Source organism: Myripristis murdjan, chromosome 5, assembly GCF_902150065.1.
Source record: "Myripristis murdjan chromosome 5, fMyrMur1.1, whole genome shotgun sequence".
In the NCBI taxonomy this organism is placed as follows: domain Eukaryota; kingdom Metazoa; phylum Chordata; class Actinopteri; order Holocentriformes; family Holocentridae; genus Myripristis; species Myripristis murdjan.
Genome location: NC_043984.1, coordinates 14,437,077 through 14,455,502, shown reverse-complemented (window position 1 = coordinate 14,455,502; position 18,426 = coordinate 14,437,077). Strand labels below are relative to the sequence as shown.

The 18,426-nt window shown below is 40.2% G+C and overlaps 1 protein-coding gene across 2 annotated transcripts in view; it reads right to left on the bottom strand.

Moving 5' to 3' along the window:
• Positions 1-2,042: 2,042 nt before the first annotated feature.
• The window catches only part of syn2b (synapsin IIb), a 94,958-nt gene continuing 78,574 nt past the window's right edge, over positions 2,043-18,426 (bottom strand). Inside the window, exons 6-13 of one of the 2 annotated variants that reach the window (XM_030052633.1) lie at positions 17,588-17,650; positions 15,219-15,361; positions 14,928-15,002; positions 13,801-13,903; positions 11,012-11,188; positions 8,924-8,990; positions 4,761-5,664; positions 2,043-4,224 (exon numbers count right to left, since the gene is read on the bottom strand). In XM_030052633.1, coding sequence (XP_029908493.1) covers positions 4,071-4,224; positions 4,761-5,664; positions 8,924-8,990; positions 11,012-11,188; positions 13,801-13,903; positions 14,928-15,002; positions 15,219-15,361; positions 17,588-17,650 — 1,686 coding nt within the window. In that variant the 3' untranslated portion in view covers positions 2,043-4,070. The remainder of the gene's footprint in view (positions 4,225-4,760; positions 5,665-8,923; positions 8,991-11,011; positions 11,189-13,800; positions 13,904-14,927; positions 15,003-15,218; positions 15,362-17,587; positions 17,651-18,426) is intronic. The other variant, XM_030052634.1, reaches the window with a different exon arrangement.

The window sequence follows — 18,426 nt, the reverse complement described above, 5'->3', positions numbered from 1 at the left end:
TAAAATAAAATTGATGTGACCTCTTTAAACCCGGCCTGTAGAGTAATTAACCTTTTCTAAGGTCAAAACAAACTTAGAGATACAAGAATCCATTGCGCATTTAGTATGAAAAAACTATGTGTCATCAAGTCTTCTATCATTATGAAAAATAAGTTTTGATTTGACCTGCGGTTTTCTTTGCCTTTCTTTGTTGAGAAGCACCAAACTTGGCTACTTACACTTGCAATAAACAGCTCCATCACCATTGCCTTTAATCTATCATAACTCAGTATTATGAAGGGGAACCAAGACAGCTGGCACACTTTGCATATTTATATATGCACACACACACACACACACACACACACGCATGCGCACGCACATGCACACACACACACAGACACTATGGCGTGCATACCAGTCCTCCCCACGCAGAATCTCTTTGTACTGAGCTAAAAAATGATGCCCTTGAGAGTGTTGCAGTCACAAACAAAACTAAGCAATAATTTCTGAGTGTTTATACAGTTGACTGGAGCATTCTCAGTGGTATTGCTTTGGGTGGATTGACCAGGGCTCTGCTGTCCTAAAATGTTCATCCCTAAAGTGCCTCTGTACTGTATCTTTTCAAACTCTCCTACGATGTCAGGACAGAATAGAAATCATTTTTCATGTCTAGGAGAGTGGTAAGCCGACCCCTCGCTGTTCTCATAACTTTTTCAAGACTGTATTATGATGATAAAAATGAAACCCTACAAATCAACATCAACAGTAAGAGAAAACAGACAAAATGGACTTGTTTTCTATTCTGTCTACCATCTAATGTTTGGAAGATGTATATATATGTATATATATATATAAAGAAAAAAAAACACATGTAGCTTCTCCGACAAGGATTTATTCCTTCACTACTTTAATGGTTGCTCCATCCCCCTCCAGTCTATACTCAATTAGCCTCCAGTGTGCACGTCTCTGGCTCCAGCAGGTTGGGATGAGCACCAAGACAAACAGGGTTTGGCTAGTATAGGCTTGCTCTGGTGCGTTCACCGCCCACGCCTGAGTCCCTGTGAGCAGAGTGGGCCCGGCCATGTAGGAGAACGGCCCTGTGAAGTTCCCACAGCCTCTCCACTGACTGCCTGTCTCCCAGACCAACAGCACAGCATTTTTCTTGTGAGTGTGTGTGTGTGAGTGTGTGTTTCACATCATCTGTAACAGTAAACTTTGTTGGTATCCATGCACCAAGTTTCATAATTAGGTGTTAAAAAATCTTTTATGATTTCCAGATTTGGTATTAAATCGTGTTGCACCCTGCAGGCCACTGATTTGTCCCACTGAACACTTTGGAGTCACACTCAAGCACACATGAAAGTGCTACACACACAAAACACAAACTGCAGGCCTAACACAGCGTCTCTGCATGAGAGGAATGTAGTTATGATGTTAGATGTTTTCACCTGCATACAGCGCCATCTGTTGGATATAGAAAGCTCAACACTCTTTGTTTTCACAAAGGCAGGTCACTCCCCTGCTATTCCTGAGACAGAATTGAAAAAGGAACAGGAGATGAGTGGAATAAATTCTGAAGAAGAGAGTAGGTGCCGATTCCTGAGGGTTCCTCACAACAAAAAACGAAACGAATGCTGGGCAGATGAGTGGTGCTTGTTTAGGATACTGTACTGTTCAAATAAAATCTAACAGCGTGTTTTACGGATGCAGATGCAGAAGCACAGGGGTGCATATTCCAATCTGTTGTGAGTGCAGGTGAAGCGCAACACTGACGCAGTACTCTTGCAGTCAGCAGTGTAAGCTAGAGGTAAGCACAGCTGTGTACTAACACAATGTCCAATAAAACCAATAACATGGTGAACAGCAGGTATTTGTGTGCGCTGGAGGAATGGCTATGATACCAATAGGCTTCTCTTAGAGGTCACTAACCTAAAACTTAAAACAGTATATATAGTATGTAAAACAGCCTTATGGTGTATGCTGGCCTCTAGCCTCAGTGGTAACAGTTTGCTGTTACAGAGACATCAGTATGTAAAACAAAATCACTGCTTCACAACGGATCTCACTTAGTGAATTAGTGGAATGATGGAACCACATCTTTATTAACTTTTATCTGTACAGAAAAACATCATCAGTCACCAGATCATGCAAAGCAGTATTGCGTTACAAATAAAAACACAATACAAACCGAACAATATATATTGTACCATAAATATGGAGGCTCAAAAAAATAAATAACTCAATTGATATATTTTACAAAAAATAAACTCCTGAGATGACACATACATACATACAAATACAATATGTTAGCATTTACTTGTAACATGGTATTGATGATGGATAAGCTGATGGGTTGATATGCAGTCCTGTAAGTGCTAGAGACACTGAGATTCTTTTACACATATAAACTTGAAATGCGGCAACTTAACTGAAAATGACCACTCAAGGTACTGGGTGCACTCCAGGTTGCCTAAACTTCACTCTTATAATCCCACATTATAAATGGGGTTGATTGCAAAAAACAGCAACTTATTATGGCAATGTAATCTGATATCCAGCTGCTGACTGCAGTAAAAGGCAACCTGGAGAGCAGCCACTGAATAAGACCCTTAAAGGGAAAGTAAGGTACTGAAAAGATATAGGATATAGAGAACCTGTATGTATGATCATATTTATCATATTTATATTTATAATAGGGTGACAGCACTCAACAGTCATGTTGAGGTGTTATTGCACTACTGTCTCAACGTCTTTTTATGAGAATAATCAACAAATCACACTACTGCTGATAGATCTACACAGAGGTGAAACAAGAATCACCAGTCACAGCTACAGACATGGGTCCAATTACAATCTGAAATGCATTCAGTCACTCGTTGCAATTGATTTATTTTGGCTGATAACAATGGGGCTGATCCAAGAAACCCCGAAAGCACAGAAAAATGCAATTAATCTTGCACTCCAAGTACACAACACAAACGACCGAAGTAAGCGAATGGATTTGAAGTTGCACTCGACCCAGGTCTGCACAGCTAACAAATCTAGCTGTGAATTGAAAACAACATCTTCACAATAAGGCTACAACATCTAGAGAGAGAGAAAGAGAAAGAGGGAGAGAGAGAGAGAGAGAAAGAAAGAGAGAGAGAGAGGCAACGGAGGGCAAAACTCAACACTGAGAGAACTCCCTTGTGCTCCAAAAGTCACACCGAGCCACTTGGAGGAGCCATGCATAAGAACACAAATGAACAGACAAATATCCACCTCCCTCACACAACGACACACTTCAAGGCTTTTAGACGAAGGGGATGGGGGGCTACTATATGGCAATGATGAGCACAGTAGTCAGTAGCCAAAGACCAGAGACATAAAGGCTGGATTTACACAGCTACAACTTGTTTCAAGAAATATTTTTCAAGAAATATTTTTTACTGACTTTCCATCACTTATCGACAAAAACTTTTCACTGTGAAACGACCATGCGGGAAACCATCAAATCCAGCGTCAGATTTTTATTTAAAATATCTGTATAAATCCAGCCACAGAATGAAAGAGTTATGTCACTGACAAAAGCAGAGTTAAAAGTGCTACTGGATTTTTTTTCCTCTGGCAGTAAATATTGGCTTACCTCCCAATATATTTAAAATAATATCTTATGACTACAAATGTGTAATCATATGTATATACTGTATATGTAGTAATGTAGTCTTATATATATATATATATGTACTCTTTTCATGTATACTTTTTGTATATATACTCTTCATATACCTCAGAAAATGCTCCTCAAGTGTCTTTTGGAAAAATAAAGTTCTATTCTATTCTATTTCAATGACGTAACTCCTTCAGTCCATAATCTGGCATAGAACCATTCACTGAATATCCTACTCAGCAGGCCTCACTGATACTTACACACAGAGAAGCGGAGTTTGGGGAATGGGGCTGAGAAGAGGGACCGGGACGGAGGCAATACAGTACAGTTAACACACAAAGTTAAATCTCAGACTGGTTCACATTAAATGTCAATCAAGTCATCACTGGCCAATAGTAGGGGCCAAATCGAAAGGGGGCTGACTACTGCTTGGCCGTGCCTAGTCAGAGAAAAGGCTGGCGAAGGACTTTCGGAGGTTGCGAATGGTCTCGGCCTTGGCCTCCTCTTGGCCGTCGCCCCCCGAGCTCGAGCCCCCACGGAAGAAAGAGGAGTCGCTGAAGGCGTTGAAGGCATTGGTCAGTGACTGGGACTTACTGGGAAGGGAAGAGGAGGAAAAAGAGAGGGAGGGAGGGGAGAAGGGAGGAATGGATGAGGAAAAACGAGAAGAAGATAGGAGGAGAGAAAAGGGAAAGAGAGGACATAGAAGGAAAGGAAGGAAGGAAGAAAGGAAGGGGTAATGGAGCAAAGGATAAAACGGGTAAGTAAGTTAACAGGGAAAGATGAAAGGAGAGAGACAGGAGGGAAGTAAGACAAACAGGGAAAATTCTTGTAAGAGGAACAAAAAGTCACACGCACAGTACTTGCACAACAGTCCATGAGAACCATGACAAATAGATTACACTTGGTTTCAGCAGGTTTGGGCAGTAAAAGTTATATGAACAAAGCAATTTTAGTGGTGTTATTAATTTTAGTCATCAAAACATAGGATTCATGTGCCTAGACATTATCTTGGTGCAGGAAAATGGTCATTAATTTCACATTTTTTTTTTTTATAATGTCTTAAAGACAATAGTATGGTCCACTCAAATGCATGTCTTTGCAACAACAGTGTTGATAATTCGGCCCTTACTTCAGCAGAGGATGGGTGCTCTTTTGCTGGGCTGTTGGCTGTTCTTCCACAGGGGGCTGGGCCTCAGCAGGGGCCTCAGCTGCTTCAGCTGGGGTGGGCTCAGGGTTTGAGGCTGGGGCTGGAGGGGGGGTGGCTGGCTTCGTTTGAGCTTTAGCTGGAGACTGGACTTTAGGTGGAGACTGGGCAGCTTTGGCGGGAGACTGGACCTGCGCTGGGGCTGGGGTGGGGCCCGAAGGGGTATCAGAGGCCTGAACTGGGTCTGGGGCTTGGGCCTCTGGCTGGGGTTTAGGCATGGCTTTGGGTGGGGGTGGGGTCTGTGGCTTTGGCTGGAGCTGCGGCTTGGAATTCCGGCGCACAGGAGGGATGGGTTTCGCAGGTGGTGTGGGTTTGGGGGGCAGCTCTTTCGGTTTGCCTGGAGCTGGAGATGGGGACACCTGAGGCTGGGGCTTGGGCTGCTCTGTGGTAGGGGCTGAGGCTGGGGGAGTGGCTGCGGCAGGAACTTTGGCTGGAGCTGCAGTTGAAGGGGAGCCCGGAGCTGTGGCTGCTGCCTTGACTGGGGGAGAAGCAGGGGCTGCAGCTGCCACTTTGGTTGGGGGAGAACCTGGAGCTGCAGGTGTTGCTTTAGCTGGGGTGGGGGATGATGGTGAGGCTTTGGCTGAGGTGGCAGAGGAACCTGGGGCTGGTTTTGTGACTGATGGTGCCCTCGTCATTGGGGGAGGCCTCTGCACTGGAGGCTTTGTAACTGAGGCAGACTTCTGGACTGGGCCTGGCTTCTGAGCCTGGGCTGGTTTCTGGGCTTGACCTGGACCAGGTTTTTGGGCCTGGCTGGGCTTTGGTACTGGTTCAGATGCTTTCTTAGCTGGCTCCAATGATTGGTCCACGCTTTGTGATTTCACTTGCGCACCTGGAGGATTTGAGTAACAAGATGGCTGAGTTACACTATAGTGCACACAGAAAGGCAAAAAAATCAAAACAAACATCCAAAAGGGGGAGGAACATTTAAAGAAATAACTCAAAGTTTGTTATTTTTTTAAATCCAGCACCGGTTGTGATGTACCAGCCAGAAATACCAGGCATCTCTAAGACTCACCAAGATACCAAAGCAGGACATGATACAGGTAATGAGTTTATTAGCTTTATAACAAGGGACCGGTCATGCCCATTCACTTACAGACTTCTTACATTCATGGAGGTCCTACCATTTGGGAATCTCGTCTGTCCTGAGTACAGACTGAGGAAGGACATGTTTGAATTGTGGCCAGAAGGGGGTAGCAGATCAACAGCTAAAAGACTGGTGTGGGGAGTAAAGTTTAAATATAACATGCTGTATGTTGGTCACTGTTATGCACAGCAGCTCATACCAACCATGAGCACTGGTATGGTGATAAGAAGAGAGAGTGAAAGTAACAGGATGTAGAGATGAGAATAAGAGAGAGCAGAGGAAATAGGAAGGAAGGAGAAAAGATAGGGGAGATAAAATGTGAGGATCAGACAAATCAATGACTCAAACACAGGCAACAAAAACCCATCATGCAATACAAAAGGCATCAAGTGAATAAACATGCTGAGCAGCAAGAGACTAAGCAGGGATGAGTTTCCAATGGCTCTGCAAAGCACAAGAATCATCTACTTTCTTTGATGTAGATTTTTGGAGAAGTGTGCCATGTGTTGTTCCCTCTTCAAAAAGTCTTCTGTAAAGATAATGTAATAATAATAATAATATTGCCTTGATAGATCATAAATATATATGTCCCACTGGGCCCATTTTCCCCCATTTTTATCTACAATTCTTTTTATTAGTTTAATGTTTTGTTAGTGATTTTACCACTACAAGGCTTATGAAAATTCATCCCTGACATTGCCAGACACAGTCATTCTTTTCAGGTGAATGGCAGCTGGATGGCTCCGAGTCTTACGTTTTATCAGTTTGTCATAAAGCATCCCAATGGTTGCTTGGGACTCACGACACATAAAAACCAAAGAAAATACCATTTGTTCACAAAACAGAATGTACAATAAGAAACTTGCTTGGATGCAACCCCAGAATTACTTGTTCATATTGTTCATACTTGTTCATATTTGCTTTTCATATTTGTTTTTCATGCTGCTGGCTGTTTGCGGTGCTGGCAGTCATACGGGTCTGAGCACCTTGATCAAATTTGGAATTTCTGGGCAGTGCCGTGGGCAAACACACTGCTAATGGCTTTGACCAGTGTTTACATGGGTCCATATGAGAGAAGTAACTGCAAATTATATCAAACTCTTGGCTCTGATCAAGAGGGATTTAGACAAAGGAAAACAGCCTCAGTGGCAGCTGTCCTCAAATCATAGAATTCAAATTCATTTTTAAAATTGTGCGAGAGAAGCAAATATGAGCAAGAACAAAAATCAGTGATTCAAGAGGCTGGATCCAGGAAAATAAGGTATGGTCATGCAGAGAAAGAAAGGATGATAATTTTAGTTGTTATAACTTTTACATTGAATATGGAACCAAGTTTTGCAACTGCCAAGAAAAACTGTACTTTGCACTGAATAAAACCACTTTGTCTTGTCTGAGGTTCCACAACACAGAACAAGGAAGGTTCATTAAGAGGATCAACACAACTATAATGCAAAACCAAACGATTATCCATGAAGCATCCAGATCTACAGCTTGGCAGAGGGGAAAATGAGTTATTTACTAGGAAAAGATCTGCACCATAACAACCTACTGACTTTACAGTTGAAAAGATGGGATCACGAGTATGGCATTAATCACAGAGACAGAAACCATTAAATTTACAGAGATTAAGAGCTGTGTGCTTAAGAGATGCTGATACTTTCTGTTGAAAAATGTATAAAAATCATGAACAGACTATCCATCTATGTTACCAAAATAATCTCATGTCTGCCACTATCTATTCATCTGTCACAGTGGTGGATTATTACCTCCACAAGGCAATGCTATTTTGATGTAACATTCAACTGAATTACACAGTAATCTTTACACATCCACAGAGGTATTAGGACTTTACACTGCATTGTAGGCACATGTAAATCTTTAACAATTTCTTGTGCAACAAAACATTAACATTCAGCTTTCAGGAAATAAACATTGCATATTTAATACATAAACTAAACACAACTTGAAATGCTGGCATTTTCCACATCCATGCAAAGTAAGAAGAAAAAAAGAAGAATTAAAGAGATAAGTTATAAGAGTCACTGGTGCACACACACTCACGCACACATGCGTGCGCACACACACACACACACCCACACCCACCCACACACACACACACACACACACACACACACACCTTGTTAAAAACTTCCACACATTTTCATTTTAACAGCTGTTTTACTGTTTGCTTTTAGCAGGGACATTTAGTTTGAACACAACAGCCCTGAGCACAAACATCACCACACTAACCCACAAACACACACACACACACTCACACACACACACACACACACACACACACACACACACACACACACACACACACACAAAAGTTACAGCAATTAAAATCAGCACACTGGTGAGCACTGTACATTTACTTGTTAATTCAAGCAAAGGTCACAATTTAAAGAGAGTCAAGGCCATAGCTAATACAGACAGGACAGGCCTTTTCTTTTGTTAGACTCAAATTACTATAACGACCATCCCCATAACTACCCCATCAAAACCACTGCATAAAACCAGTGCAATAGTTTGAGGCAACAAAGATGACAAAGATGATTGTGTATTCAGGGAACACCAGGTGACTGGTAAAAAGAGCAGAACACATAACGTATGAGCAACAAGAGCATAGTGAAAAACTGCTCATACCCATAATTATTTGCAAATTTGTTTCTCTACATTGCCTCCAAAGATCGCCCATAATTCTGATAAGGCTATGTCTCTATATTCACTTTCTTGACCACACCATATCTTAGAGTCAAAAAACATATAATTTCAATTTTTAAAGGAATGCTTGAATTTACGTAACACCCAAATTTACTCTCACAGCAGCAATTATTTCAACACAAGTGTTACTTTTGTCAAAGTGTTGATATCTCATTTTAGAAAAATAAATCGTGAGAGGGAACTTTCCCATAATTGATTCAGAGTGCATCCTAGACCTGCTTTGGCCCTACAGCAGCAGGATTGGTATTACAAGGGAGAACTGTGTTCAGACAACCTTGAGGTTGAGGCCGTTGGCCCGGGGTCCTGTTTGGATCCACCACTCCTTCCTTAAGTGCAGCAGTCTGAAAGAGAGAGGGAAGGAGAGGGAGAGAAAAAAAACACATGGGAAAATGGGACAGAGAGGGAAACATGGGGCAGAGTGTTGTGGTTAAGCAAGGACGCATCAGCAGTGAACTGTGAAGGGCTGCCACAATTAAATTCTATTACAGGCATTGACGCCCTGCAGAAATCTTTACTATATTAAAACTCATGTTCTTTTTTGAGAACCTCCCTCTGCCTTTTCATAATGAGGGAGAAGCAAAATACAGATGAGTCAATATCAGTATAGAGTGCCACTGAGACTTCCCAATGACACAAAAAAAAAGATGAGATTTTCCACTGAACTCCATATCCATTGTATAAAGTAGACCTTAAGCTGTTAGAAATGCATGTTGGTCAAGCTCCTGCACCTTTTATAAATTGACTGCAAGAATAGAAAGTACAAGTGAATTGCAAAATGTGTCCACCCTGTCATGGGACAATTTCTAAATAGAGTAAATATGTTCTAATCATATTGATTACAAAATGTACATTTTCAGAAAGGTATTTGGTCCCTCGTTCAGGAATATATTTTAGTTTCTGGAAAACATCTCTCAAAAATACAGAAATTATGGAAAAATATGTTTGTATATGTAAAATCTGTGAAAGTTGTACTTTCTTTTCTGAATAAACTCTATAAATAAAGGTATCTGGTCAAACTTTGAAATAATACTGTTTGGCCCTAATCTCTTAAGAGCAAAATCACACAAAAGGTTTTGATAACTTGTGAAAATAATTATTTATTCACATAAAACATGAACATGACGGGGTGGACAATGACATGACGGGGTGGACAATGTTATGGTTTTGTCAACAAATGTTTTTTGTCAAAACATGACTTTTTCACCTACTGTATTTTGAATTGTGCACAGGTAGGCTACATTTGGAAATGACACTCAACAACAGCAAAAATAAATAAATAAAACCTTCAACTAGAGGAACAAACAAGATTGATATAAACAAAACAAAAACCCTTGGTCCCTAAATGTAGGCCTACCACAAAAAGTATAAACATAGGTATCCTTTCAAATGGTTTCTTTCTCTGCATATGTTTTGTCCTCCACTTGACTTCTGGAACACTGAAAAACTTATAAAACTGTTATAAAACTAGACTTGATGACGGGGTGGACAATGACAGGGTGGACGTTTCTGGCTGAAGTTTGCATTTAATGAGCACATGGTGGGCCATTAGCTAGCAACATGTATCAGTTAGGAAGGTGACTGTGTATACTTTAACAAACATATTTTGAATTTCTGAAAAGCATTTATATAGATTCATATTTTGCAATGACAGGGTGGACACATTAAGATTGAACACATTCAAGTTCAATCATAAAATGATGAAAATGTCAAAATATAAATGTTGATATGTACTCTCTCTGCATGAGCTATTCTTCACTCCATTTGTAAAAGACAAAGCAGTGGTAGTGATGTCACTGATTACAGCAGGGGGTTTCTTTTAGTGGCAGTAACCACCCAATGACGGGGTGGACAGCAAATCCAGGGACACATGCAAAACGTTTATTATTATTATTACATTAGACCATAAATGATCCAATTGACTCATTTTATTCAAGTACTTGATGAGAGCAACAACAGCATGTAAAAGGTTTGTACACTGTATATCATTTATCTACTTATTTCACTCAGTGAAGTTAGTAGAGAGGAGTTTGGGACATGGCAAAATCACATGCATCTAATCATAGAAAATTTTTTTAAATATGAAAAACACCCTTTTAAAGATGTATCTCTGTACCAATGTGTGTTTAAATGTTTGGCCATTTATAATAAACCATCAGAGTTTTGTTATTTTGCAAATTTTTCATGAAAAGTGAGTGATTTCTGCCTGGGACACCAAATGGTACCCTATATTGATATTGACTCAGATACACAATGCCTCTATGTATTTTACACAACCTACATTACACATCTTATATATTTACCAGTATAATAACGAACCTGGCTATGTTTAGCTATGTTACTGGACATTACATAGACACTTTACCTGTTGGGGCTGTGCAGTGGTGGGCTTCTGCCCCTGAGGGGAGCGAGCAGGTGAGCGGGTCGCACCAGATGTCTTGGCGGCCAGGACTTGGTTCATCTTAGCCAGCACTACCTCTGCGATCAGCTGCCTGTCCTCCACCTGGTGGTCACCAATCAACTGCATAGATGAACCCACAACCTGGACAAAAAGGTCACAGACATTGTATTAGACGATGGTTGCCCAATGGTTAAAAAAGTCGGGCTGTGACTGCAGGTCCGCTGGTTAAATCTCCAGATGAGCTGAAAAAATCTTGTCAGGAAAGCAAATGAGAGGTGAGGCGCCTATCCTCCACCTGGCCTGGTACGACTACACAGTGATCAATAGTGGTAGGCTACAGCTTTGCAAAACAGCAGCTAGGTGTGGTCTCCAAGGTATGAATTAACTCTCCCCAAGGTTTTTGCTGAAGGTCTGTGGTCTTACTGAGCTGAAGAGGTGAGTCTTAAGGACCACAAGAACATTAGCCTTGGTTCTTAATCTGAAACTGTGATATTTAGTAATTTCTCTGTGGGAAACCTTATTCCCTTGCTGTGAGTATAGATAACAGATGATGCCTGCTGCATGTCCTTATGAAGCTAGCAAACTCTGACAGTAATTTTGGATGGAAAATAATCAATTTATCAATCAGTCATACAGTTTAAATGGTTAATTATTTAATGTTATTTACTGTTGGGATTAAGACATCCTTGTGATACAACCGAAAGGCAAAGCAAGTCAGCACTGAAGGACGGCTATATCCAAGAGCTGATACATAATACAATACATGAATTCTTTTAACTATAAGTTCAATTTTTCAACAGACTAGGTTTTCAGACTAGGTTCAAGTCCTGGCCATGACATTTGAGCTTAATGTCCTGAAACATTTTGACAAAGTGGGGAAACACTACATGGATCCTGAAGCAATTTATTTTCTCTAAAATCCCGCACCAGCCTGAGTTTCATTCAGGTACTCTGTCAGGTAAAGCCAGCAACAGTGGAGAAATCTGTCAGCACAGAAACAACAAGTCTTCATCATCTTACTACACTTGGCCATGAGTGTAAACAGCAAGGGACCATAATTTTCATGGTAATGTGGGCAGGCCACCATCAATCTAGTCTCAAGAGCTTTCTTGTGGAAATACCCTTAGCAACAATCTGGTCTTGTTCTGGGGGAGGTAACTTTAAAAGATGACAATCATGACCACAATAAAGAAAAAATAATATTTTGAACACAAATGCATACACATAAACAAATGTATGTGTGCAAACAAACACACACTATAATCAACAATTGAGAATTTACTGTACAGTCTATTTCTGTATGAGCTATGGGAATAATTTGTCTGCCACCTGACAACAATAGGGGTCTTTTCAATGACCCAACTGTTTCATCATTGTGGCAACCAGGCTGCTGCAGGAGGGACAGGATATATGTCTTCTGACCACCAATCTACAGCCATCTCCACTGATATCCAGTCAACAGTCACACTGCATCATTGTGGCAACCAGATCATTTTTCCAGTGGAGATGACTTCAAGTGGAAATGTTTTTTATATCTTTTCCACTATGGCATGCAACCAAAGTATCAGTGTACTGTGTTTCATTCTGGCAGCCAGACGACTGTGTAACTGGGAGAGGAGAGGGATGTGTAGAAACTGTGGAGAAAACCACATCATTTGGATACCGCAGTGACTGGTTAGGGGGTAGGGGCTACCTTATTTGGACATGGTGTACTCTTCCCAAACTTCATGTTCTATGGAAACATCTGTAATCACGTGGATGCATAAACAATCAGCTGTTGTTGTTTTTTTTTTCCTTTCATTTTGCCCTTGTTAGTTAGGAATTTATATGATTTGCTGTTGTGTTTGTGTGTGGTGTGTTATTAATTTTAATTAATATCCCTCACCTACCTCTGAAAGGCTTTTGACAAACTGTTGTTGTAAATAATTTGTTCTTGATCCATCTGAGCAAATGAAACTAATAAAATATGTTGGCATAATATAATTAGGAAGTTCCTGTGTGTGTGTGCGTGTGTGTCTAAATCATCTAACTTCCAAACGGAAATAAATGTATTTCATCCCTTTGAGTGTTGATGGCCGGCACATGTAAGCTACATTTCCCATACTCAGAGACATAACCACGGATTTGTCATGTGGTTTTATGCTTCAGGGAATCTATCAATACGGCAAAGTGCTTGGCCACATTTATGTGCAGTGCGCTGTCATTGTGGTCAAGGCTTCTATGAAACATGAAACCGACATGTTGACAAGCTACTGGAAAGACAGTGGGAGGCAACCAGAGTGAAAGAGAAATACAGAGAAAAAACAGTTGAAAGAAAAAAGGTGAATGAACAGCTTGAGAAAGAAAGACAACCATATTTGACCTTGGAACATAATCAGACTTAAGTTCTCAGACTGATAATGTGTAATCAGGTTAGGATGTTATTTGAATTAATTTATTCTCAGCCAGGCAGCTGAAGGTCCAGGCACTGCAAAATTAGGCCACACATGCTAAAATTATGACTAAAAGTCCTTATTAATGTTATCATTCTTACAGATGACAGATTTATTGGATTTAATGTTTTGTCAGTTGGTTTCATGTATCCATTCCGTTGAAGTTTTGTAGCATTTTGTTTGTGAAGATTTATTATTTATTTAGGTTGTGTTTTTTTTACATTAGTTGGGCATTTAGATGGCTTCAGTATTGCATGTCAAAGATATGTATTTAAGCAATTGCTTTTGAAAGAAAGAAATAATCCTGTGTGCTTCTCTCACCTCTGTAATGTAGTCATTCCCATCCTTGCCACAGATGGCTTTGACAGCACAGATATCCAGCCCTCCAAAGATCTCTGAGCAGGCGTCCACCCACAGCTTATACCTGCCATGGAGACAACAGCTCTAATAAAGTCTTTGTAAGATGCTTTTGGGAAAGGAAGACCCAAAGTCTTATGTACAGTAACTTTTTGCTGCTGTATTTAACTTATGTTTAAGAGATTATTTATTTGGCATTTCTGCTTTATTGGGCAGCGACAAAACAAACAGACAGGACACACAGTGAAGGGCCCAAGTTCGAATCAACTGCAATAACAGTAGGCGATATGCGCTCCCCCTGAGGTGACACTTAAGGAAGGCCAAAGATGATATCATCACTCGAGTAAGTATACAATATTGAAGGCACAGTGCCTGTAAACTAATTTTTGTTTTATGAAAGTAAGAAGATGTGAGTGAAAGCAGCCCTTTGCCTGATTTCCATCTTCTCGTTCACCTTGTAAAAAATAAATTACTTATACAAACTCTATAACCGGCCTCATACTGTAACTCCTTGACCAGGCTTTGCTTATGTTTCATTCAAGAACGCTGCTTCATTACTAATATTGAGTTGTCTGATAAACAGATAATTTGACCCAGTGTGACTGAACAGATGTTGCCCCTTGGGATGTTTGGCCCTGTGTTAACCTTGTTACAGAACATATATAGCTGCAGGCTGGCTCGGCTCTGAGCCATGAACCAACTAACACTCCACACAATGAGTTTAAAAAATGTGCTAATCATGACTTTGATACCTTGTTAAGCCCTGAGTAAAGTAGTAACATCTGAAAATGAGTATAATTACTCCATGGTAATACCATAGCCTCAGGCTAAGATATCAGGCAACCCCAAGCTAATACTATGCCTTGTGAAAATCACGTAATCACAAACTAGATCCACAGTATCTTAATTATTCTCTGTCTATATCTGTACATGCACAGAATACAAATAAATACATGTTAAAGTGAATACACATTGGTCCATTACAGATTTGTAGTGTGGATGCACTATGACTAGCTGTGACAATTAGCACAGGGATGACGTGTGTGACACAGGGGCAGCCTGTGCATTACTAATGTGGATCTAGTGCTCACTTGTCAGTCATGGCTACTTGTTCCAACATGGCAGATCCAGTGTTGCTCTTCCAATTACCAGAGATGGATGTCCGCCTGGAAAAGAAGAGTGAATAGCACATAGAGTTATCATGCCTTTGCTTGCAGAAATATGTGTAAGAAATGCACATATGCTCATATACTATACACACACACACACACACACACACACACACACACTACATATACACACTCGCAGACACAACTGTGCCCCCAAATTGTGTTGACCCTTGACCCCCCAGTAAAAGAACGTCAGTAATAACACACACATACATGTACGCTTTGTAGTCGGTGCCAATTTTCTGGACTCTGATGTCATACTTGGCATCTACAAAGGGCTCTGTAGTGGTGTAGGTCTGAGTGATGGCCACCACGCTTGCAATATCCTGGAAGTCACTCACATTGTCCACTTTCACCTATAGAGGCATTACACAATGCAGAAATACATTTGAGGAAGAGGAGAGAAAAATGTGAGATGTAATGTCGGGGCAGTGATCTCTGCAACTGCAGTCATCAGAGTCTCTGGAGGCACACTGTCCACTTTCATCAAGAAGCCTAGCGGCAAACACTGTATAAGTGCCTAGTCAGTACCAAATAGGCTCTGCTACTATTTATAGGTTTGGGGTCCTACTGTAGCTATGACTGAAAAAAAACCTCACATATATGGACTGCACCACTGAAAATTGGCCAATCATTTGCCTGGTAAAAATATGCTGATGCCCGTGTGCCCTATGCTAAATACTTTGAATAAAGTCGTACCATTGAAGAATTATTTTATAGTAGGACCACAAGATATTTTACACTACTGTAAACAACAACAATAATAGTAGCAAAACAAGAAAAAGAAAAAACTGATAAAATATTCAAAGTTATAATGGAAGAAATAAGATGCACCAGGGCTTTCTATGATAATATTCACAGCCCATGCCCAGGGGTTTGAAATATAACCAACATACAATATTAGCTTTTGCTTTATTCATGACAATGAATGTTGTCCCTTCATTCCACCCATTGAATTCTGGGAGAGGCTCCAAGGTCTCCCAAGACCCTCATTAGAAATAAGTGGCTATGGAAAATGGATAGATGAACACTGGTTGTCTTTGTAGCTTTATTATTCTCATTGAAACTAAGCAATTTGCCTAATTATGAATGCCAATTCTGGATATGTGGTTATCAGTGTATTTTGGGACGGGCAAATGTTTGGCCAGGTTACATCAGTGGTGTAATCCTATCAGAATGTGATACATCATTTTCGTGCATTGCAATGGTAGGACACTGAGCAGATTTTGTATTGACACCCTCGCTTTGCCTTCAATCCTTCAATTACAAAGGGTTTTGCAAACTACCCCTCTTGGTGGGGAAGCAACATCCGTAGTGAAACTAGCATGTAAGAGGTGGCACAGGTGCCATGAGAGATAAGATGGTAGGACAGAATACAAACCAAAAGGTAAAAGCTGATAAGAGGCCTGGTTAGGTGTACAGGGATGTGGGAACCGAGCACAATAACACAATATCTTGGAGAAGCCGAAGGCATACTGAGCGGGGTGGATCGATGAGCAGTAGCATAAAGAGGATAAACACATCACTCCAATTTCACCCAGAAAACTGACACAGTTGGTCATTACCAGGACAATGAGGGAAGAGAAAAGGAGGATGAGTGAGATATGCTGGAGAGGGGAGGACAGATAAGAGAGAAACAGAATATGAAAGCAACATATTCAGTGGTAATGTAGGTCTTCATGATGCCTACCACATTAGCTGTATCATTCATAGCAGTGAGAGAAAGCATTGCACAACATAGATTATTTTTTAGGAGAACTGGTGGTTCATGCATCCTCATCAATATTGTATTCTCTATTCAGACAGACAGGAGGGAGAGAGGGTGATATGTTAGGGGAGAAACAGGGGAGAAATTAAATCTGAATGGAGCGCCAATGTGGTCCCAAGGGCCGGGAGCTTACTGTAACCACTCGACTACCTCTGGGCACCCAGAGGAATATTAAAGCCCTTTCCACCTGCTATGTCAAATAATGCAGCAATCTAATGGGTGTGCTTAGCCTCTTCAACCCTGCTGGTCCAATCTGTGGGTTTGTCGTTACAAATGCCTGCTGCACCACTGAGCTTTGTTCAAAAGTTTCCAAATATGTCAAACATGTATAAAATGATGAAAAAGACAGATATCTATTTGACGTGTTGGTACAGTCATAAACAGTTCCATCTTGGATTTTAATACTTCACTCTGTATAAGTGAGATGTAGCTTCAGTGAAATGTTGCAACTAGCAGATACAAAAAATGTATGTGATGTTGTCATACATTTCTTTTTCTGTAAGTTTGTAGCCACTTATGGGGAAGTTTAAATGTAAATCAGAGTTCATACAGCCCTGTCCTCTATTTTATAATTGCATGAACCCTTGTGGTTCCTTCCAGTCAAAGTAGTCCTGACACTAACATCACAAGATTACAAACACTGCTTGATTGCTGAAAAGGTTTAGAGAATGAAATGTTTCATATAATACTGGATGAATCCAATTTCACATTCACAGATAGTACAGGAATTGGCAAATGGGCTATATTCACTCTTATTCGACAGTAAATCTTTTATACCAATTGAGGAGTGTCCTTGGAAATGATTCAACATTACCTTGCCCATTCCGGAGTGGGCGTGTCCGATCTTCACCACCACTGGAAAGTTTGGCGTGGTAATCTGGAAAACAATTGGTTAATTAAATGAATAGCTTTGCTAAATAAATAGAGCTGGGCTTTTTTATTATCAACAAAATGGACTAGCCCTACAGTCAAATATTTGTTGCTAAATAAAGCTGGTAGCCATTCCAGGATGCAAAGTCCGTGTGTAAATTTCGGCCTGTAGATGTGAAACTCATCAAAACCATCAAAACAAGTCAGAATCTTATTTTTCTTAAAAATGATGAAGTTATACCAATAGTGTGTAACTGTTTTAATTGTTTTTGACGGACATAAACTTGTTTGAAGAATGTTTTTCAATTTAGTGTCATCTTTTGGCAATGCTTGAGTGATCTATCATATTATTTCTTGTTCCATGATTCCATGAACACTGATTTCTGAAAAAAACAGACAAACAAACAAAAAGCTCAAAAAATTTAAATGTAATAGGAAAGGAGTATTATTATCATATCCAATTATTGTTTTCTGACTTAAATAATCTGAATAACCTAAAAAAAAATCTTAATAAACAATCTTTAAAGACTGAGTATGATCTTTCATGACTTGTGATGATGGACATATTTTGCAGTGGTTATACTGACACAGAAAGTCTATTTGATCAAATAAAACAGGCATGCCTAAACAACTATGATGAACTATTACAAGTTTAGATTACACAATGTGTTAGTCAGAAGTGCTGTCTTCACATGTAACTGGTACATTTCTCACCGTTATAACAAAGCATGTTCTCTATTACTGAATAATAATCAACACTAACTTTCATCATCATCATTTGCA